The following is a 25,435-nucleotide window of genomic DNA, read 5'->3' as shown; positions in this document are numbered from 1 at the left end:
AACTATGCTCATATAGGTTTATTATTATCAGTAATGATATATAATTTTACTGTTCAAACAATTTTATAATACACTTCCAAATATGCAGCAGTAAAATGTAAGATAAAATGATCATTAAAACCAAGGTTAACTTTAAGTATATAAAGTCAATGTGAATTTTACCATTTAATCTAAAATGTTGACAAATTGTTTGTGCTTTGTACATTGACACCTTTATGGAAATTTGAATACAGAATCCTTTTTATTGATTACAAAATAATTTCTGAGCTGTTCCCATACACTGTTATTTGAACCACATTATTTACTTAACAAAAAAACCAATAAGATCAAATCAGATTTCTACTCATCAATATACAATACAAATATTAACATAAGAAACATTTGTAACATAACATAGTAACGTTAAAGGTCCTTGGACAGAAAAGAAGGAAAATTGGTTTTGATCTGAGACGCCAGTCTAATCAAATACTAAAAAAATAGATTGAAAACAAAGGAATTTCGTTAATAGCTGTTTTTTTTCTCTCAACTTTTGCTAAAATTACATCACAAATCTGATTGGCCAATGATGTTTTGGTTTCAATATTCAGAATCACTTTATTTGTTATTCCACAAGTTCACCATCAACATTTTATTTTACTTAACACATTGTATATAGTATAAAACTTATTGTATTTTTAATGATGTTGTCAATATCTTTTCAATTCTCGTAAGATATTCATTAGCAGTGACGTTTTCAGCTGTTTCATCTATTCAATAAATAAACTTATCATCGATACCAGGATTACATTTTGTAATTATGCCAGACGCGCGTTTCGTCTACAAAAGACTTATCAGTGACGCTCGAATCTAAAAAGGTTTAAAAGGCCAAACAAAGTACGTAGTAGAAGCAATGAAGACCAAATTTCCTAAAATGTTTGCCAAATACAGCAACGGTCAGTAATGTAATTTATTCCTGAGGTAGACCGGAAGGAAAACAAAAATAACGTATGATATGTTTCCAACCTACCAGATTTACCCGCCGGAATAACAATCATATATTGTGCAGTTGTACATACATTGCTTAATGAAGTGTAACATTTACAAGCACAATATATAATTTGAATTGGCCGTTTCATAATCTAATGCATCCTGGGTAATATTTTCAAAAGCGTACACCAAAGTGTTTTGATTGGTTTAAAACGTTATAAACAATGGAAATTCAACCAATGACGTAACGTTATTTTCACTTTGGGGTACGAACAATGAAATTACCCATGATGCTTTAGATTCTGAAACGGCCAATTATACCAATAGAGACGGCCCGTCTATTACTCGGGTTACTCTCCAGTATTCATTGTCCACCAGCTGGAGGACCAGAACATTGGTATTAGAGAACATTTGATGTGATTTCCAAATAAATATTTCAATTACCTTCATCAATTACGCTCAAGAGTAACAGTGGATATTCAAACACATAAAACTTTTGAGAAACAATAACCAAAATGCCTAAAAACTCCTCAAAGATACCAAGTTTATAAAAGAGTGGCGAAAAATACCAGAGAAACATTCAAACTCATATAGATCATACAATTTGTTACGCAAGGCGCATGATTTGTCGTAAAACATAAAATTCATCAGCACCAATCGCGTCTAAAACTGAAAAGCAAAAAATACAACACCAAAGATATAGAGCAGAAAAAAATATTCATTAAATACAGTGGAGAAAAAACAATCATATAAATTTTGTGAGTAAAGAAATCAAACGGGCCTGAGCAGAATATCCTTAATTGTCGAATGTCAAATTTGAATAAGTATTAGAAATGATACGTTCGAGTAAAAATAATTGCTGTAACAGCAGTGGAACAGAAATGCATACATCTATAAGAAAACACTGTTTACTTCCGAAATTTGGCGAGGTAAGTGTTGCTCAGTATTTATTGTAATGTTTCATGGACTTTTGTTTTCCCTTATTGTAAGTCGAAGTGTTTTCCATTTCAATTTTTCGGATTTTAATTTTCTCCATGGTTTCTTTTCGATTTTGAAGATTGATCATCTACTAAAAGAAAATAAGGAAAAAAAAAAATACCGAACTCTAATGTGAAAACAAAATGGAAAGTCCTTGATCAAGTGGTAAAATCTTAAGGCCAAACACATTAAACAAATGGAAAACAACTGCCATATTCTGACATGGTACAGGAACTTGAAAACTGAAATTCTGTTTCATAACAGATTTTGGTACACAATTAACTTTATTTTAGAAAGAACATGCATGTTAATCAAAATCAAATGGTATTATGACTCACTAACAAACATAAAAAGTGACTTGTTTATTCGAACTGTTTAATGTTTGACAATCATCACAATATCCAATGTCATTTAATGCCACCTTGACCTGATAAACCAAATAACGTTTCAACTTTCTAAGCTTTCTTAACTTTTTAAAAAATCTTTACAAACAAGGTACTTGTTATTCAGACTCAGCGCTATAAAAAAACTTGTGTCATGTAAAAGCCGTCATCTCCGTTTAAGAATCTTATATTTAACACAATGAACAACAACAATGTCTGTACTTTTGAGGTTTTGTATTGACCGGTATTGTCTGTTATCCAATACTAGTATTTGTTTTGTATTCCTGTTTTTTTTTAAGGTATTAAACTTTCACAGAAATTATCATTTGAGTTACATAATCATTTTCCGTTGATCATTCCAACTTTAGTCATCCGTGGCTGTACAAAAACATATCAATAATATTTAATTGCTACTACAATAATTATATATGTTGCATTTAATTAAGATGTTTTAGACAAACATATCTTTTCTTGTATTTTAAGTACGCATACCATAACCGTAATTGGTGAAATAATTAAATGTACCTTTCACAGATATTAAATAACCTATTAAACGATTTCAAATATATAAAACAGTAACAATAAATCCATATCAAGTTATGTAACATTAAAAGGAAACCAATTTGTGACAGGAAAATATTTTACTCATAATGTGGTTTCTGCTATCATAGCATAACTATTTACGTTTTGCACGTATCGGTGAAAAAACGGAAATAACACGTCATAAAGTTCCTGCATCAGAAGCGCTTTCATGGATTCACCTCCGTCAGGAACGCCCAAAGCTGAGTATGTGAAGGCCAGGGATGATTAGGAACCGAAGAACGATATGACAAAAAAGGAATAAAATCTCTTTGTATATCAATAAAATGGAATAACACTTTAAAGTTCCCTGAAATTGTTTTGACCGAGACATAATTAAACTTTGGTGAAATGATGCAAAGGGGAACAACTCTTAAAAACGAAAATCCCAAGAAGTACTGAACTCCAAAAAAAAATTCAAAAACAGAAAGTCCCAAATCAAATTGCAAAATCAAAAGCTCCTACACTCACAAGTCTTGCCTTAATATTTATACTTTGCTTTCACAGAAAAATAATTGTAAAACTAAATGGCTTAAAAATTATGTTATTTGAACAAATTATAGAAATATATAGCCTTGTAAAATTTGTGTTAAAGATTATTGGATGAAAAACAAATGGCTGACACATCCTTATCATCACATGTAAATTTTTTCACCTCCAACGTCAAAGAATTCTCTCGAATTATTTAACCTCCAACGTTAAAGACTTCACATGTAATTATTTTACCTCCAACATCAAAGATTTCATTCATTACAAGAAAACATGTCAAGTACGTCAAAAATAAAGTCATGGCCTCAATCAAATTCTTCTCATATTTAATTAATTAAGGAGAATTTGACCCACAAGGAAGAAAATGTTTGAAGTAGCTAAATATTAATTAAATTGAAATCGGTTGTGATGGAGATCATACAGTATTTTTAAATCGAATAATGAGGGTTTGGATGGGGTTTATAGAAGAGAAGCCCAAAACAAATAAAACAAACAAAACACTAAACAGATCAAACAAAAAAAATCTATTGATATTTCAGAAGAAGATTTGAAATAGATATCTTTTGTTTAAAAACTATGCACCTCGAGGAAAAATCATCATATAATTACAAATAAACTCATCATAGATACCAGGACTAAATTTTGTATATACGCCAGACGCGCGTTTCGTCTACAAAAGACTCATCAGTGACGCTCGAATCCAAAAAAGTTAAAAAAAAAAAAAAAAAAAAAAAAAAAAAATAAAAGCCAAATAAAGTACAAAGTTGAAGAGCATTGAAATCCAAAATTCCTAAAAATGTTGCCAAATACAGCTAAGGTAATCTATGCCTGAGGTAGAAAAGCCTTATTATTTCAAAAAATTCATAATTTTGTAAACAGTTAATTGACTACAGGTTTTGTAACCTTTGTTTCATGGAAGTCGTTTTTAGTCCTTCTGTGATAATAAATACAGGTAGATTGATAATTGATAAATATAACAATATCAATGATAATTCATGTCAGCACAAAAAGTGCTGACTACTGGGCTTGTGATACCCTCGGGGAAACGAAACGTCAGTGAATAGGAATACATGTCCTACCAATACAGGAATTAAAAAATTCAAAGAATATGAATATAAGATAATCAAAATCAAGAAAGGTCATCTGGAAGAACAATGGTACTAAAATTGGTCCAAATCAAAATGGTAATGACAAAAAGATACCATTCACGGAGTCCTCTCTCCAAGAGTAACTTCAGATTCAGTTTGGAAATGTTCCATGCAAGCAATTAAGGAAATACAAGCAGTTTTTAGATCAATTCTTGTAACACTTAAACACATAACTGTATGCCGTCATGGCAGAGAAAAGTTAAATAATATCATCTTAAGTTCAGGATAAGGTAGTTTTGATTCAAATTATCAGAGAGCAGATCAAAGGGAGTGGTCTCCCCTTTGCGCTGTAATGTGTTTTTCGTACTTTTTTGTTTGTATAATTTTTACGGCCAGGTTCTGCATATTTTAGATCCTGGATCCACTACGGAAAATATCTAGAAGGTGGGAAGATATATTTAAATGATATAGTGTGCTCTTGTTATGTGTCTACCTTTCGGATGTTCATTAGCCTCGTTTAGAATCTGCTGATCAGAGAGATTCACCTTCAGCAATAATGGATTTGTTTGATACAGAATCATCTTAATTAACTAGGATGGAAATCCATGTTTTTCCTTTCTTTTGTTGCTATGGAAGCAAATTGCGTTTTATAAACGAGTCTATACGTAAGTTTTTCTCCCTGGAAAATTAATCTTGTACACTGGTGTAATTTACCTAAAGGGACAGGTGTGAGGGATTATAGTTTGTGAGATAATTACTAAATTTAACACGAGGCTCTAGACGGGGTTTACAGAATAATGAAAAATGGACAAAAGGGAGATAATAAAGGACCAACAAATATAGAAAAGACAAACTTGGATAAAAGCAAATAAGGAATTAAATATGAATACAGTTTTAAAAAAATAATTAGAACAAAACGGGAAGAAAAAATGAGATAAAGCACACTGCCTCATAATATAAGGTTACAGAAGCGAATAGTGACCCCTTTAAACCCTCAAATATTGAATCCAATATGTTATTTAACCAAGGAGAAATTTCTTGACAAGTAATTAATTTCATGTACAAATAGTAATCGAAACGTTAACTGCATGTGAGAGATGTATAAAGGGAAAATTTTACAAAATTGTACGATGCACTATAATCCTGACCATATGATAAAACCACACTTAATAGATTCTGTTTATAAAAGATTACCTACACTTTTATTTGCAGTTTCAGTGTAAATTATTTTTCCAAGAAAAAAGGGGGGATTAATTACTTCAGAATACATGTACTTTTAATAAAAATGAAATATAAAATAGGTGGTGATTTGTAACTAGTATATTGATCTAGAACTCACTTTTGATTCAATAAATTTGGCTAATTTTCAAATAAAAGGAAAGTTTTCTGTCAAACAAACAAGTTACTCACAGCAATAATCTTGAGATAATCTGACGTTTAAATAAGAAAAATCATCGGTGCGCTCGAATGGTTTGATTTACTGATATCAATTTCTGGTCTGTATACAAAGTATTGACATATTTAGAAGTATATGACAATGGAATTTAGAGAAAAAAGATAAAGGCTGATCTTTCCACTTGAACGACGGAACATATCGTACAAATAACTTAACCTTAAGCAGTGCACATGACGCAATGCAATTTATTTTTGTATTACTATTATAAATAAATACACAACATAAGTGTGTTTACAAGTCTAAATTAAAGCTTGAAGAAATAATGTGTTAGGCTAAAATTAATTGACTTTACACTGTAAGAATTGTATGCGTCGAAGGCTTATTCTGAATATGTCTTCTTAACGAACACACAAACCAAATATGTTTAAAATCCAAGGATGTATATGTATTGAAACACTTGAAGGGCTTTATGACCAAAATGGATCTAACAATAATAGCTTAATCCACATAAGGTCAACTTTGACTGAGGGACTTGAAACGATGTTGATATACAATTTTACAAGTTACAATTCATTAATTTTGCATTTTCATGAAACACGAATTGGATGTATAATCTGTTAATTTATTTGAAGCTTAAATGCTGTTTTCAAACAATTGTATACATTTAAATATATTTGAATTTGATGCAACTGTCATACAAGTGTGAGCTTTAGCTAACTATGAAACCAGGTTCAATTCACCTTTTTCTACATAAGAAAATGTCTGTACACATTCAGGAATGTGACAGTTGTTATCCATTTGTTTGATGTGTTTTAGCGTTTTGGATTTGTCATTTGATTAAGGACTTTCCGTTTTAAATTTTCCTCGGAGTTCAGTATTTTTGTAATTTTACTGTTTTCTTAATTCCTACAAATGTGTATATATATTTATAGACGTACAAACCAGAAATTTTGATTTAACAAATTTGGCACGTTTGTGTATATAGCCTTACACGAACTAAGACCAGTACTTTTTCTTATGATTTTTTAAGTCCTTTAGTTCAAAGTCTCATAAAGTGGACATTTATTTGTCCAATTTCTCATGATCCTTTTCTAATAACTATATTGTTCAATACTGAGCGGTGTTTGTATATTTATAAAAGCAATCTAAAGCAATCTCGGGCAATCTAGTTTATTTATCAACGTTGTTTTACTTATCGATTTAATTGCTGAGGTCAAAAGTTTTTTGATTAACTCCATGTCATCTATGTATTCAATTTAATTAAATGTTTCACCATTGTAATTTAAATGATAATATCAGAAATTGTGAACCTTTTGTTCAGTTACAATTAAAAGCATTATATATATATATATATTTGAAAAACACGATGTTTACTATTAAACTTCTATTTTGGTACGAGGAAATTTCAATTTGAAGGTCATTTCTTTTTAATTTAATTTATATTTCCCTTGCGTTGTATACTAAGTGGATATTGTATTGTAGTTGAGGAATATTGTCCATTGCAGTATGAAGTAAATTAACAAAATACTGAACTCCAAGGAAAATTCAAATGGAAACTCCATCATCAAATGGAAAAAAAGATCAAACGACTAGTAAACAACTGTCTCATTCCTGACTTGGTACAGGCATTTCCTTGTGTGGAAAATGGTGAATTAAAATTGGTTTTATGCTAGCTAAACCTCCCACTTCCATAACATTGACAACAATGTGTGAACAAAACAAACAGACATTATACATAAATTGTGATAAAAATGTCAAAAATAGGGGTACAGTAATCAGCATTTTGTAATAATCTCAATCACTACAAAACCCAAATAAAATGTCAACAGAGGAAGAAAAATGGCATACAGACAAAGTCATTAGCAAAACTGAAAGACAAGAACACAAAATAGACAGCGGCACACAAACACATATGCGGATAACTTTATTTACTATTCTTGTGTAGCTCAATAGGATTGATAACCTGATTTTTGATCATATACGTAGGTGTCCCAAAATGAAATAAAATGATGTTTCAAATGTAAGTTATTTTATTAATAATATAGAAAAATTCAACCATCTTTATAGATCACCCCAGATGTATAATGGCTGCATTGATGGTTACTTTGCAACTTCTAATATTTTCCTTAAAATAGATCATGTGTCAGATTCACTAATGGAAAATATAATATACATATATATATATAATTATAGAAAAGCAAATGAAATAGGGTATCTGTTATCAATATATATGTATGTAAAGGAGAGGGTATAGAACTTGCAATGAGAGGAGACTGTCCCTTATAATTTTGCTCCTATCGATCTAGGCCGGAAATATTTCATAAGTGTCTCCTGTTTTTGCGTCATCCACTGTTGGCAGCGCTAGGTACTATATACATATACAAGTAATATATTACATGCTGAAAAATAATCTAGACTTGAACTCTTCAATTCGTTAATATTAAGTTCATGCTAATTATCCAAAAATATAAGATGACTGTCACACAGTTTGATAAAGGGATCTATGAGGGAAACATGGAAAAGAAACAAACAAAAATCTGGTGGAACAAATCACTGTCAAAAATACTAACACTTATAAAACAATTACTATCCACACTGATCTGTGTCCACACTTGTATATATATATGAAATTGATAACATGCCGATTCCAAACTCGCGTTTTCCATTGATATTTAAAATCTATGTAATATGCATAGTGCATTATACATGTCAATAAAGAAATTCTTATTCACCTAGGTTTTATCAGGGAAAAAATTTCATAAATAATCCAAACTAATCGACCTGAAAGCTTTCTCATGTTTACATAAGATCTGAAATTTACACTTCATAAACACATCTGAAAGCTACACTCGTTTTCAATATTTTATTAACCAGTGCAATATGCCGTTGACATCAATAGAAATATTCAGAGCATTTAACAAGGCTAAAGAAGAATGAACATTAATTTACGTCAGCATCTTATTTAAATGACACTTCCCACAACTTAGAGTTAGAAATATTATTATTTCTGTTATGACGATAAAAGCGAAGACACAATTCCGTCGCCATTCTGTGGTTTGTTATGAAACCCAATGCAACTAATAACGAAAGTTTACATTTCGTAAGAAGCACGACAGGTGACACTTGTGGTGCAGAAATTGCTTCCATTTTCAAATTGCCAGCTACGTGGATTATTCAATTTGCACTACATTTAATATGTTATTTCTTTATAGACAGAAAAAAATTGCAGTAATTTTTTGAATATTAATGAAATCCACAAAACCCTACCGGAAATCTTAAGACAAAGCAACACAAACTCGATAAAACCGTGAATCATTTAAACTACATATGACAAGGGTTAATCTTACAAATCGCTCTCATCAAAGTTTATAATCGAGATTCTCGCATATACCACACGTAAGATAACACAGAAAAAATAAGTTAACAAGTCCTCCAAAATGAAATAAAATAGAGAATGGAAATGGGGAATGTGCCAAAGAGACACAACCCGACCATAGAGCATACAACAGCAGAAGGTCACCAACAGGTCTTCAATGCAATGAAAAATTCTCGCACCCGGAGGCGTTCTTCAGCTGGCCCCTAAACAAATATATACTAGTTCAGTGATAATGAACACCATACTAAACTCCAAATTGTACACAAGAAACTAAAGACTGACAACTCAAATCAAAATACGGCAAATAGAAATCAAACATCTACGTATATACGTTCTGTTTTAATTAACCTTTTATGTATACTCAAAGACAAAACCCCCAACACAGAAATAGAAATTTATCAATCATTTACAACTTAAGATAAGATCATCGCAAGTACTTGTCCCTTCTGGCAGTTAATCTATTGCTAAAGTGAGGCGTTCGTTTGACAGAGGGCAAAGTATAAATACGCAGCCAGGTCTTGTCAAAATGGTAGTGTTAATCTCGATTCCTCTTCTAGAGAGAATACCACACTCTCTGTTCGTTAAAGATCGTGTGGTACACCTCTTTGAGGAGTTCGTAGGTGACATGTTGCAAAAATAATAAAATGCAAAGATTTATTTGGGTTGTTTATTTCCTTTTATACATTAAGAAATATATCAATAGATATAAGAAGATGAGGTATGAATACCAATGAGACAACACTCTCCATCCAAATCACCATTTGTAAAAGACAACCATTATAGGCCTTTAACATGGAGACTTGTCTCACACTGAACAGCAAGCTATAAAGGGTCCCAAAACAATGACAAGTGTAAAACCATTCAAACAAGAAAATCAACTGTCTAACCTATATTAAAAAATGAAAAACAAGAAGCACTGATGCACAAGTTTGATATGCAATTCAACTCTCCTTAAGTTTGTTTGTTTTTTTAAGCTTCGTGACGTATTCTTGACTATAGTTCTCTATGTCAAAAGTTGACATCACAAAGCTTTGTTGTGACAAAGATAAAACGCATTTGTACCCTTGAATATTGCAAAAATTGGTACAAATATTTGCGAAACACAAAATAATATAGCAACAAATGCTCACGGGTTCAAATTACTGATCACTCAGCTTAAACAAAGATTAACTTTTATCTCATTCAATACAATTATGTAAGAGTTAACTTGATTTTTCTCTTTGATGTTATAAAGTGTAGGAAGCATCGAAACAAACGTTCCATTGTTTTTTAAAAGTTTTTTTTCTTTTTGACAGTATTAGTTACTTTAAACATCATGAACCATACTTATTCAAGACAGAATAGAAACACGTATTCATCAATATACTTTATTTCTCCAGATTCCCTTTAAGTTGCTATCAGGGGAAACAAATGATTAATTGGCCGTTTCAGAATCTGAAAAAAAAACACGGGTAATTTTATTGTTCGTACCCCAAATTAAAAATAACGTCACGTCATCGGTTGAATTTCCATTGTTTAATACATCTTTAACCAATCAGGACGTTTTGGTTTACACTATTCAGAAATAGCAAATTGCTGATAATAAAAGCATCCCTTAAGTTGACTTCCGTTAATGAACTAAAATGCTTGAAGTCAAACATTTTGGAAAATCTTCCATATGATTCTCTTTGATATTTGTCCTCAAACTTAAGTTGGTAATTGGTGTGGTATGTTGTATTGTTCATTATCTTTTTTAATTGTGCTGTTTTCCATGTATGTTTTTTAAAGTAAGTTTTGTTTAACTACTGACGGAGTTTTAACAAAATGGGAAGGTGGAAATCTACAAAAATATGCCGCAAGTATTTAGATGTCTTTTTTTTTTCTATGACGAAGGGCTCTTTGTTTGAAGTATCTATATACTCTACATTTCCCTTTTTGTAGAATGAAATATTTGCCGCTGGATGTTAAGAAAACATAGATTAACCGGCAGTCATTAACTACAGTAAAATATTAATGTGACTATATTGTATCTACTGTCAACAATAAATTAAAGTATTCCACAAGTCATTAGTCATTGCAATATGTATTTAAATAATTTATAAATTTTTAGTAAGGTAACTGAACAGAAATGAGGGACTATAGACGCGGATGGTCCGAATTTCTGTTTTCTATAATTTAGTCCATTATTCGTTATTCTTTACCTTTTATGACCGTTTTCCGTAAATATTGTTTTCTATTCTCTCTTTTTTTTATTTTTGTGATCGATTTTTCTGTACTCTTGGTCCAGTATTCCCCTGTTTTGTAAACCCCTCAAGACCCCTAATATGTTTTCCAATTTATATGAAAGTGCATAAGAAGATTGATGAGGCAAAGCAATTTTTTCTAGATGAGTAAATATTTCATTGAACGTTGAATAATAAAGTAGAACATAACATCATGTAAAAAATCTGTTCGGTATTTAATGGGGGTCCAGATGAGTGTCTTCATTTCTGTAATTGTTTAGGATAGAGAATGGAAACTCACTATGTTCAAGAGACAACAAACCGACAAATGAGCCCGAAAGGCCACCAATCGTTTACAACGTAGCGAGAAGATTACGCTCTCGGATATTTTTCACTAGTTTATATTTCTATTGTTATCTACTAGTATTCTTTATATATTGGCAACCAATCATTCTTTATTCTTCATTTTATTTACCCATTTTCGTTACTCTTTATATTTTGCCTATTTTCTCTTTCTATCTACCCTACATATATCTACATAACTACTATATTATGTTCATTATTGAGCTTTCTGAAATAGAATATTTCGTATATCATTATAAGAAAGAGCCGGACAAAACTAGTATGTAGCTATTTATGTTTAAACACGTCTGGAACACTACACAAAGAAAAAACATTAAAAATCGCTTAATGATAAAATTATTAAAAATAAACTCTCAAAAACCATTTATTTCATAAGTTCACCTAGTCGTTATAAATATACATTAACTTTAAACTTAAATGAGGTTATAATCATCAAAATAACTGTGTTAGGTTGAAGAAACTTTATGTCTTAACAAGGGCAACAGCCTTCACGATTAACGAGTCCACAAGCCCGAAACTTAACTTTTTGAAAAAATTTAGATGGATTATGTTTGTTTATAGAGAAAAAAAATTTACAAACCAGAAAGCAATTTTACAAGCCTGTGCCTTAAGACTTGATGTTCAGCGTGAGTATTGGGTCAATACTTTGGTTTAACATGTAGCACAATTAGTTTTATTATTTGACTTTCGGATGACCAGATTCTGCCGCGGATTTTCCTATGTCCTTTCGTCACAACTCTCCACCTAGTGTTATCTCCTATATACTAGTATGAATTGGAAGAATCATACTTAAGATATGAAACAACAGAAATAAAGAGGTTTTTATGGTGAAGTAAAGTAGAGTTGCACAGTCAAGATCCTGCAGCGGATTTCCCCTATGTCCTTTCGTCTCAACTCTTCACCTAGTGTTATCTCCTATGAAAAATTTGATAAATTGAATAATCATGCTATAGATATGAAACAGCAGAAATAAAGAGGTTTTTATGGTGAAGTAAAGTAGAGTTGATACCTTTTATGATTACAGTTTATCCCTATCTTAGTCTAAGCTATTCAATGATACAAGTTAAAAATCCGAAGATAACGATGTAAAATAAGGAAAATAATTGAGGTAATTTTCAATTATATCAGCAAATTCCTGTCCATTCTGACTGATAGTGTCAAGAAATGTGTATTTGTATCAGTCTTAGATGTATATTATAGTGGAAATACACTGTGTCACCGACGACGAACCTTTTCACTTGGACAGATAAAGGGGGGATTAAAAATAATAAAAGATAAGCTGGATAGGAAATAAAGGCAACAGTAGTATACCGCTGTTCAAACTCATAAATCCATGGACAAAAAACAAAATCGGGGTAACAAACTAAAACTGAGGGAAACGCATAAATATAAGAGGAGAACAACGACACAACACTACAATGTAACTAACACACACAGAAACGGTCCAAGCATCAGACAAAATCCCACGAGAATAACAAATATAACGAACTTCCCAAAACATTCGAGGGGTGATGAAAACTCAAAAAAAAAATAAAAAAAATTGACGTTCCCTAAACTCAAATTTATATGTACGAAAATATGTATCTTAGATTCTCCAAAAAAGTTAGTTGGGATTGATTATATATATAATGTCACGTACGTCAAACATATTGTTTTGCAATTTCAAGTTCGTCTTTTGTCAAGTGTATCCACAGAGGATGTGATTTGGACTGAGAGCGGCTTACATCATCATATCGAGGAAACAGGCTTCAAGAGATAAAGTTAACGAAATATAAGACGTTGCAATAAATAGGACTTACGAATTAATCAAAACCTGATAGCGACTGCATGGTTGAAACATTTTTCTGAAGAGAGGATAACATGCAGAAAAGCAATCAGTTGTAAAAGATCCAGATGAGAAGCGTAGTAGTTTGGATGGGCGAAGGGGCATGATCTCTTGTGTTTTTACGAAAATGATATTGGAAGCGATCGCAATGTGAGATTTAATGATTTTAACGTTGAGACAAATAAGAAGATGTGGTATGAGTGCCAATGAGACAACTCTCCATCTAAGTCACAAATTGTAAAAGTAAACCATTATAGGTAAAAAAAAAAAAGGTCTTATACACGGAGCCTTGACTCACACCGAACAGCAAGCTACAAAGGGCCCCCAAAAGACTATTGTAAAACCATTCACACGGGAAATCCTACGGTCTAATCTACATAAAAAACGAGAAACGAGGAATACGTATGAACAAACGACAACCACTGAATATCAAGTAAAGCATTTGATAATAATATCATTTATTAAATTTTTCATGCAAAAAACTATTAAAGATACATGTTTCAAATCATTTTCTAGTTTTTATGTGAAAAGTCGATACAAAACATTAAATTAAAGCACAAAAAAATACCTGTTTATGAAAGTGCAAAGCAAACACGAACAAATCTCTTTAACTATGCAGTTTTCAAGTAATAAAATTACAAAAACGAGTACATAAACTATAGAAAGATAACATTGGCATTGTAGAATGTGTACATTCTGGATTATAATTTAAAGATTGGACACAGATCAAACAGTCTGTAGATATTTAAGATTAAGAAATCTAATGATACTTTCTATATAAACGTGTTATTCATATTGTAAACAATGTACCCCTTTTATGTAAGGAACAAAGTGTTCTGTAAACAGCGATTTTTAGAAGAAAAAAAGAATATTGAAAAAACTACATTTTTTTGTATAGAACGTGCAGATTAAATTGTCAACTTAATAAAAAGCAAACAATTTAAAGTTGAAACAAGAGGGAATTAGTTAGAAATGAGAGGAAAAACTGATTCAGTGCTTATTTCCTTGTTACTATGTCATCAGAAAGGTTATTTTCAAAAAGCACGTGATGACCACGTACACGGCAGATTCCGTTTGTCGTAGCTACATCACGATTGTTGTGACGTCACTGAACGCAACTTGTCACAGATGTTTTACTTTCTCTAAACAACACTACAGATGTTATTGATGGAGCAGGAAACTGCTTACCTTTAGTTCACTCCTGGGTTGCTTGCTGGGATACTTATCTTTAGTTTTTAATAGACTGTGCTATGGCTTCACGTGACTTTACCTTAGTCATTGGGCTTTTGAATGGCACTTTGGTATCTCCTCTGTTCTTATCCTTTTATCGTATACTAGCTTCATGCATAATGTTTGTGCTTATTAATTATCAAACAAAATTACAAATTAATAAAACATATAAACACACAAAACCGAAATTTCGGCAAAATTTGACAATCTTGAGATTAAAGGAAAAATTCAAAGGGACTGATATATCAAATTTAACCCCAATCAGTTTATTTACACTAGGGCTTCGAACGCATACATTGTCTTTCAAATACAATTTTTAAGATTTTTATTTTTCATCTACACAAATATTTTGTTTTTAACAATTAATTAATTTGATGTTGGGCTTTTTGTACAAATAATGAAAAAAAAACTACGTTATTTTTAATTTTGACATGGTTTCATGCATACACTTTTTTTTTTGTGAGTAAAACAACGACTTTTGCTTTTCAAAACAGTAGTTTTTTTTTGGGTTTCCTTCTCAAGAAATCTTTGATTTTCTAAACTTTATACCCGGAGTATAAATGGGTGAATGGATGATTCACCGACAACAGTACCAATACAAACATATGGTTATCCTACTTTGAGGCACAAACAAGAACCCTACGCAAACATATTGTTTTGTTTTTTTGTCAAGGTTAAGTTGTTTTACATGCATGGAACATTATTGGAAATTATATTGAGATAAAAAAAAAACTTTGTGTAAGCCATCTTCAAATGAGAATATATCCATGTATCAAAACCTATATTGGTCAGTTATTAACCCTTGTGTAACCCCCTCCTCAGATGAGAATATGTCGATATATTATCCACCACATTGATTTATATAGGTATAATATTACAGTTCTTATTGTTACTGATTTGTCTTGTGTTTTAAACTTGACTTCAATATATCAATAATATATACGTATAAAGTCAATGAATGTCATAATGTGTAGAATGAATATATATATATGTGTACAATTCTAAAGAATGTATAGAGTGATAAAGGTACCATAGTATATTTTGTATTGTATCGTTCATATAAAATCTTATTGATAATGATTTTAAAGATAGGTCTACATTGACTGTCCCTTTGGTATCTTTCGTCCCTCTTTTAGATCATTCATTAGAATGACATATGTTTAGTTAAATATAGTTACTATATGAAAGTAATCATCGTGCATGAATATTACTATTATCTGGTTTTCTTTTTAAAATGTGCATTGCAGCAGAACAATTACACAAGTGGAACCCAGTTTACTGTATCGTTGCAGTGTACCGTATATTATAATAAGACTTCTGTCATGTAATTTTAATGTGGGAGACTGATATGCTTAGTACCAGTAAGCATCAAAATACATTGCAAAAGTTGTGTCTTTGGTTATATATTTTTTCTCAATGTTCATGATTATGTCCCCGACAAGCATGTTGGCAAAAGGTTTGACAGAACACGTCAGGTGTTTTAAAAAGTCTATGACAAACTTGAGTTAAATAATTAAAAAACACATTAAGATAAAACGTCAGTTTTGCATGAACTGTACCTCTTATTTTAAGAAAAAAAATAGCAATTGATTTTTTTTGTGAACCTTTGGAAGATATGTCCATCTCATTCGGTGATCTTCTTATTTTATCGTAACCATTATCAAAAAAGACAATAAGGGCATTCATTCCTTATACACGAAATCTTTGGGGGAAGTCCAATTACTGTATCAGTGTTAAATGGGTGTTTAATGAACCCCAAAAAATGGGTGAAGAAATTAGCTACAACATGAATTGTTATCACATGTCAAATTGAATAAAAAATAATCTAATGACAAAAAAATACGTACGGTCTATCTAATCTCTTATATCGTTCTCTGCCACAGGCCACATATCTGCCATCAGGTGTCATGTCTTCGAATCCTCGAATACGATGTCGTCCTTCAGGGGTATAGATATTACGTACAGCACCATATCTTGGGTTTAAGACTTTTGTAGCGTAGTCCAAAAATGCATTATATGTTCGATCTCGTTTAGGATTGACTAGAAGTTTCTTTGGTAGAAAATGTTCGTCTCCATTCACATATACATATGTATAGAGACCTCTAGTCGATCCTTGCTGATAATGAGGCTCTACTCCCCCCTCATCCGAGGATTCATAGTTTCCATTCCTCATTATTAGTCCTTAAATGCAATGAATCTGAACAAAATTAAATCACAAAACCAGACAATATCCTGAAACTAACTTCTATATTATCCTTTCCCTTTAAATTCTCAATACATTTAAATTAAGAATCCGGAATTATAACCAAATCTCTCTCCGTTGTTATGTCAGATTCACTTTCATTATCACTGATAAGCGTTCAGTTGAAGTCGACAACGTCAAGCTACGCATGTTATTTACAATACTATACTACGCACGTTTGTCCAAACAGACCCCGTATCTAAGGTATACTTCGGCGGATGTAAAATAAATTACTTATCGTCTCAAATCGATATAAGGAGCTGCCTATTTAAAAGATAAAACATCAATCAAATCAGAGGTCATCCAAAAATACTGAAAAGGTCACGAGAGCATATCATCCACCAATATCCTTCGATAGCTAGAGTTGATATGCTACAAAGACTACCTTACCTTTGTATAGTATATTGACAATACGCTGTTGTCGATTGAAAATACTATCTATTGAATTTTCATAAACGCCGCGAAATGATTTTCAATAGGGCGGTTATGATATGAGAACAATGCATACTTTATTTCTTTTAAATTGATTTTGAATATACAACAAATGCACGTTTGAATGCATTCAAAAAAGGTGTATTCAAAATAATATTAAATTTTGATCATAAACGAATATACAATATATACATTGACTAAAACTAGCTGATAATATTCAAAAGTTTTACTGATATCAAAAAGATTAAATTTCATTCGGTGTAACTGACATAAAGAAATCTGACTTATATACATGCATGTGTTGAATAGGGCGATCAATTGTTAATAAGAAGTTGCTTAAGAATCACGTCTTTGAAATCTTTCTGAACAATTGATTCGGGTATTGTACTTTTTTTTAATTAATAACAACATTTTTCAATTAGATTTTCATTGATAATAAATAAAGCCGAAAGTGAAACTATTTCAGGATATGTTTGACATTGCTCAAATATTGTAAGAACTTTGGACTTATTTCATATGAGGATTTTGTATACTTTGGTCATTTCATTGTGAAGTTGTTTTTTCGAAAGATGCCATCTTGCTCGTGTGTAGCTAAAGGTTATTAACATTTAATTCAAATTTAACTATCCAGTTTATCCATTTTTGACCAGAGATTAGGAAAAGTTTCATATCATGAAATGAAAAAATCCAACGTATTATACCTTCTTTTCATAAGCAACAAAAGTTTTCAATAAGATTTTCATTGATAATAAAGAAGAAAGTGATCTGTTTTTGGACATGTTTGAATTTACTATTTTTATAGTATTGTTAAGAACTATCGACTTGTTTGATATAAGGATACTGTACGTCTTGGTAATTTCATTGTGAAAGTTACACGTTTGTTTTCGGAAGAACATCATCTTTCCTCTGTTTATCTTAATTTTTAATAATAGACTTTACTTTGCAGTTTTTCCTTTTTTTGACCGTAGAAACTGTGGAAGTATTATAACATTAAATGAAAAAAATCCACCACAGAGATGAATGGAAATAAGTATAATTACTTTTTTTCCTTAGTGAAAACAGTTTTTTAATTAGTTTTTCTTGATAATAAAGATGAAAATGAATTTGAATAAGGACATTCTTTGAATTAACTTTAGAAAGAACTTTGGACTTGTTTTCTATGAGGATTGTGTATACTTTGGTTATTTTATTGGAGAAAATACAGGTCTTTTCGGAGGACAACATATTTCATGTGTGTGTCTTTTTTCATTTTTGACCATAGACTGGGGAAGTATAATAACATCAATTGAAAAAAATCAACACACAAGTGAATGCCCATACCTTTTTAAACACCAGTTTGTAATTAGATTATTCTTGATAATAAAGACAAAAGTGAATTTGTTGTAGGACATATGTGAATTCACTTCAGAAAGAACTTTGGACTTGTTTAATACAAAAATATTGTACATTTTGATCATTGCATGGGCAAGGTACAGGTCTTTTCGAAGGACACCATCTTTCCTGTGTGTATCTCAATTTTCAATAAAAGAGGGACGAAAGATACCAAAGGGACAGTCAAACTCATAAATCTAAAACAAACTGACAACGCCATGACTAAAAATGAAAAAGACAAACAAACAAGAGCACACATGACACAACATAAAAAACTAAAGAATAAACAACACGAACCCCACCAAAAAACTAGGGGTGATGTCAGCTGCTCCGGAAGGGTAAGCAGATCCTGCTCCACATGAGGCACCCGTCGTGTTGCTGATGTGATAACAAATCCGGTAAATAGTCTTAATTCGGTAGGTCACATTCATGAAAGGGAAGGGGATTGTAGTTATGACGTAAGGAACATATCCGATATCATTTGTGAAACGGTTATTCCATAACGGTCAACCAACTCGTGATGGCGTCCGTAAAATTTACGAAGGGATGATTTCAACTTCACCATTTGGAACTCTTGGTTTAATAGCTTCCTTGTGAGCAGCAACCCTCTATCAAGAAAATCATGATAGGAAATGCAAGCACGGGAATATCGTATCAATTGGGAGATATATACCCCGTATGCAGGTGCTGCTGGAATGTTGCTACTTAGAAATGGATAGTACACAATTGGAAAGCTGAAATCATCTCTTTTGTCGTAAAGTTTTGTTTTCCACCGACCCTCATTGTCAATTTCTAGATGTAAGTCAATATATGAGACCGACTTAACTGTATCTGTAGTATCCTTTATCTCTAGCTCGATGGGATTGATGCGTTCCACATAGTCACCAAATTTTGAATTATTTAATGAAAGAACATCATCTATATAGCGGAAAGTAGAGTTAAAGGTTATTGCTAACTTTTTATCTTTCTTCCTAAGAAGTTCCTGCATGAAGTCAGCCTCATAATAATAAAGAAACAAGTCGGCAAGTAGAGGGGCACAGTTTGTTCCCATTGGAATGCCGACGTCCTCTGAACGTAACAAATATGTTGTCAATCAAGGAATCAAGCATCTTGATAATATCAGTTTCAGAGAATTTTTTGTTTGAATCAGAGTGTTCTTTTACAAAGTAGGATTTATCCCTCCCTAAGACAAGATACTTGTATCTACGTTTGCCATTCTTTTTTATGAAGCAAAGCGATACCAACTCTTTCAATTTGTCTCTTAGTTTGGAATGTGGAATACTTGTGTAAAGAGTAGAAAAGTCAAATGTTTTAATACTGTTACAAGATGAAAGAGAGTTAGATTGTATGTACTCTAAAAGATCTTTGGAATTTTTAAGTTTCCACATCTGATTCACACCCCCTCTAGAATAGGCAGTTTCACAATAACTTTGAAGCCCGTCTTTGATTGCTGATAAAATAGATATTTTAAAATAATTTAGAAAGAGGTTTCGTGGAGCACTTGGAAGACCCAGCAATATACACCGTTGTTTGTAAGGACACTTATGTAGTTTAGGTATCCAATACAGTGATGGAAGATCCAGTTCTTCATCTTTGGTTGAAATTCCAAAGGAACACAGAACAGACCTATGATTATCCAGGATTTCCTCTTTGGTAAGTGTCGTGAGGGTATATGTTGAGTTTCCAAGTGAATTGTCAATACCTAATTCGTATCCCTTCATCATCAGAATGGTCTTTGAAATAAGGAGGTATTTTTGATTGAACTAATTTACGATGAATGATATTGCCTAAGTTGACGCCATCGATACCTTTATTGGCAAAGGAAAGATTAAGGAAAGATCTTTTCTCTTTTTCATCTTTGCCAATGCAGGCCAATAACAGTTATAATAAACTTTCCTTTCCAGTATACCCGGTTTTGACCAGAGACTTTGGAAGTAACATAACATCAAATGAAAAAATCCAACAAATAGATGAATGAAAATACGTATAGTACCTTTTGTAACAACAGTTTTTAATTAGATTTTTCTTGATAACAAAGAAGAAAGTGAATCTCTTTTAGGACATATTTGAATATACTTTGGTATTGTACAGAACTTTGGACTTGTGTGTTTGAATTTTGTATTTTTTTCCCATTGCATTTGGCAAGTTAAAAAAAAGAGGGGCGAAATATACCAGAAGAACACTAAAACTCGAATAATAGTACAACATAGATAACTAAAGACTACAAGCAACACGTACCCCACCAAAAAATGGGAGTGATATAAGGTGCTCCGGAAAGTAAGCAGATCCTGCTCCACATGTGACACTCGTCATGTTGTTCATGTTACAAGGTTCCTTTAGAATCAGGAAATCATACTTTCAGTGTGTATATGAAGTTTTAACTAGAAATAAAAAGAAAATAACTTTTCAGTCATCCGATTTTGACTAGGGACTAGGAAATACACCTGGTTACTTTATCAAATCACATACAAAGAACGTATATAAAAGTCTTGAATGCATTCACATTGTAAGATAACAAGGAGTTAAATACGCTAAACGTTTCACCTCTAATAGTCGAAGATTTGTGCTGAAAAATTAGAACAAAATTCATCAAACCTTTTCATGATAGCAAGTACACAACGTCAACATGTGTACAATCTTAGTGAAGTTTTAGAGATCTTTCATGAACTTTGCTAAAAGAATCAGAATTCCAAGGATTCTAGGGTTGGAATTATGAGGAAAAAGGTTTATAATAATGGGGAAAGATTCCTTAAACAGTTTTATAACAGCATATATCAAATCTTCGTGTGATGTTCCACGATACTTGGTTGAGAACTGAAGGCGGAGTTGATTACATAAAACTTTTGTCAAGTTTAATAAATCTTGCTGAAAAAAAGATCAAGTTCCCATGTCTGGAAAATGAGAAATATTTTTTTTTCAAACATTTTAATTAAAGCAGGTCGGCATCTTCAACATATGTCCAATCTTCAGGTGATGTTTCAGGGATTTGGGTTGATAACTGTGGAATGAGTTGATTACATAAATAAGTTCCCATACCACGTTTCGACAAAATCCGACCGTCAAAACCGCCCAAAAATATAAAAAAGAGAAAATTTTAGTCTCACTTTTATGAAGAGAGAACTAGCCTAAAATTGAAAGAATACTGAAATAAAAAGCCGACCCCCAACCCCATACAGAAGTCCAATCATTTTTTTTTATTTCAACTTCTGTAGGCTGTAACCCTCCCTCTCTTACAAAAGTAAAGTTTTGACATTTTAACTTCTCAGTTTTTCTTGTTAAAAATTTTCAGTCTTGCATTAAAAATAGATTGAAAATATTGCGTTGTCGAAAATGAATCTGATCATTAATTTTCAATTCTCAAAAGTCAACATTATCAACAAAAGTTGATGTTTTCATAGGCAGCATATTTTATGATTTGTGTCGATGCCTCTGTTGGTGAGGGTATGACTATCCAAGCACACAGGCAAAATTTGCTCACATGAATTTCTCATGAATCTCACATGAAATTCACATGAAAAATTTCACGTGAGATTCACCTCAATCGAGCTTATACATGAAACTCACGTGAAAATTTTCATGTGAATTTCACGTGAATTGAGATTCACATGAATTTGATGTGAAATTTTTCACATGAATTTCACGTGAAATTTACAACAACAAAAATTGATATTTTTCATGATTTCAATTAAATTTGAAAATTTAGATGTTATTTGAAATACTCTATTTTAGAAATTCATGTGAATTTAACATGAAAAAAATATACGTGATTTTGATGTTAAATTCACATTAGTTTCACATGAGATTCACATGAAACACACAAAAACTGATTTCACGTCAGTTTCACGTATAAGCTCGTTTGAGGTGAAATTGATGTGAATTTCACGTGAGATTCACATGAATCTATATTCACGTGAAATTGATGTGAGTGAAATTTGCCTGTGTAGCCAGTACTTCGTGAGTCACTGGCCTCAAAATACCGATTTTGTGTTATCAAAGTTAGCTATTACACAATTTTCGAAGTTATTTAAAATTAAGGAATGCATCTCTCTTATTTATTTGTCCTTTTCATAAGCTTTGGATTTTCGAATATGTTGTGGCCTCGAGTTTCACTGAAGAGATATTTATTGTCAAAATTCGCATAAGGTGCAGAAAAATTGGTACTGTTTATGCTATTTCAAAGGTGAAAGATACCGAAGTCGAAGAATAAATAAATGATTTTTGAACATCGATTAACTACATTTGCCTCTGATTGAGAAACACTGATGTCGTACTGAAAACATGGACTATTGCTTATAATGTTAACTTACAGGGATTAAAAGTTAATGATCAATGTGGGTTTTGACAAAGCTTGTATCAATTGGCGGTTTCATTTCCCATTTTCAACTGTCCGAGAAATAAAGTATAACATTGTGACTCTAATATCTATTTCTATGAATTGTAAAACAAAAGACTGTGATAAATAGACAATGGAAGTTTTAAATTCAAATCGTGAAAAGAAACACAACCTTACTTTACAGTTTTTGCCATTGCATTGTCAGTTAGTTTTTGACTAATAATTTAAAGATGCGTTTGGAGTCCTCCGCTAATTTTTTCACTAATCCTGTGGCGTTCACATATATCAGTTGACTTTCAGGATTTTTCTCATCATGGAGATTTTGAAAATAATTATTAAGTACAAAGCAACATTATAAGAAACACGACAGAAACTAATATTTATTTGTTCTTAATATTTGATTTATTGTTATAATGCTTCTGTGATATAATAAATCTATAACGGGTTTCAATTTTAATCATTTTCAATTATGTTATGTTCCTGGTATTGACTAGCCATAAATAATCAATCTTTCGACTTTGATAAATAAATAGCAGGAACTGCTATATTCTGAGATTGTACTTGAACTTGACGGGTATCTATGAATCGTATGCAAATGATGCATGAAAAACTATTTATGAAAACAACCTCTTTTAATCCTTCGTAAATTTTACGGACGCCATCACGAGTTGGTTGACCGTAATGGAATAACCGTTTCACAAATGATTTCGGATATGTATCTTACGTCGTAACTACAATCCCTTCCTTTTTCATGAATGTGACCTACCGAATTAGACTATTTACCGAATTTGTTATCACTTAGTCAACACGACGGGATCTGCTTACCATTCCGGAGCACCTGAAATCACCCCTAATTTTCGGTGGGGTTCGTGTTGCTTATTCCTTAGTTTTCTATATTGTGTCATGTGTACTATTGTTTGTCTGTTTGTCGTTTTCATTTTTAGCCATGATATTGTCAGTTTATTTTCGATTTATGAGTTTGACAGTCCCTTTGGTAACGTTCGTCCCTCTTCTATGAATCGTATGCAAATGATGCATGCAAAGCTATTTATGAAGACAACCTCTTTTAAAGCACATGGCTGTGATTACTAAAAACAAATTGAAAACAACACGTATTATAATTCCATGCGTCCGAAGCGCTTTTTATGGATTTACCTTCAGGAACGCCCAAAGCCAAACATTTGAAATCCGAGGATGTATAAGTACCGAAACCTTTGAAGAGCTACTAGTATATGACAAAAATACCTAAAATAAAAAACCCCAAGGGTGACTGGGGAATGGAAATATGGTCACTTGGTCTTCTTCCGACCGGCAGTAAAACGCTTGCCGAAGTGGGGCGTCCGTTTGGCTGTGCGGGATGTATCAAGTTCGCAGTCACGTCCAGTCAGATTGGGGACGTTAAATCCGATGCCTCATGTAAAGAGAGTGCCACGCTCTTTGCACGTTAAGAACCCTTGCAACAACTCTTTGAGGGGTCCGTAGGAGGCCTGTTGCAAGGCAAAATTTCTGTCCCTATCCAATATACCCTCATTTTTCAGTGGCAGTCCAAATTTCCCCAACCATCATCCCAGATGGCCTCTATTATGACAAGACCTACCTATTGTATTTATTGTGAACTTGTTCTCGTCCGGAATATGCATGAAATATTTGCCACTGGACGTTAAGCAACCAACAATCAATCAATCAATCAATCAATCAATCAATCATCAATCAATCAATCAACCTAAAATAAATAGCCAAAATCATCTAAAGTCAACTTTGCCTGAGGGAGTCAAACCTTATTTTCTTAATAATTTCAAAATTTGTCAACGGACAATTTAACAGGCAACTAAAAGCCACAGTAGTAAATCGCTCTTATCAAGTCAAAAATCGATGGAGAGAAAACAAATTCGGGTTACAAACTAAAACCGCAGGAAACAAACCAACCACAATGGGAGAATAAAAAACAATGAAGTGCAACAAAAATAAAAGCTAATTCAACATCAATGAGCAAGTAATCACATGTTGCATGATGCATAAATATCAGGACAATTTGCTTTTACAATCTTGTCAATGTACTTAGCCTTGACTGAATACTAGCTAGTGTGTGCTCTTCATATGCATATCTTTGTTATGATAATAAAGATCACTATTTAAAAAGTCTTCATTCTTACTTTTTTTAATGCAATCTTGGATTTCATGAT

At 32.0% G+C, this 25,435-nt stretch overlaps 1 protein-coding gene across 1 annotated transcript in view; it reads right to left on the bottom strand.

Moving 5' to 3' along the window:
- Positions 1-17,492, bottom strand: part of LOC139497481 (titin homolog) — a 101,130-nt gene extending 83,638 nt beyond the window's left edge. The window contains exon 1 of the mRNA XM_071285710.1: positions 16,722-17,492. Coding sequence (XP_071141811.1) covers positions 16,722-17,047 — 326 coding nt within the window. The 5' untranslated portion in view covers positions 17,048-17,492. The remainder of the gene's footprint in view (positions 1-16,721) is intronic.
- Positions 17,493-25,435: the final 7,943 nt, after the last annotated feature.

This window comes from Mytilus edulis, chromosome 12 (genome assembly GCF_963676685.1).
Source record: "Mytilus edulis chromosome 12, xbMytEdul2.2, whole genome shotgun sequence".
Classification (NCBI taxonomy): Eukaryota; Metazoa; Mollusca; class Bivalvia; order Mytilida; family Mytilidae; genus Mytilus; species Mytilus edulis.
Note: the sequence above shows the minus strand (reverse complement) of the source record. Positions and strands in the feature narration are given on the sequence as shown.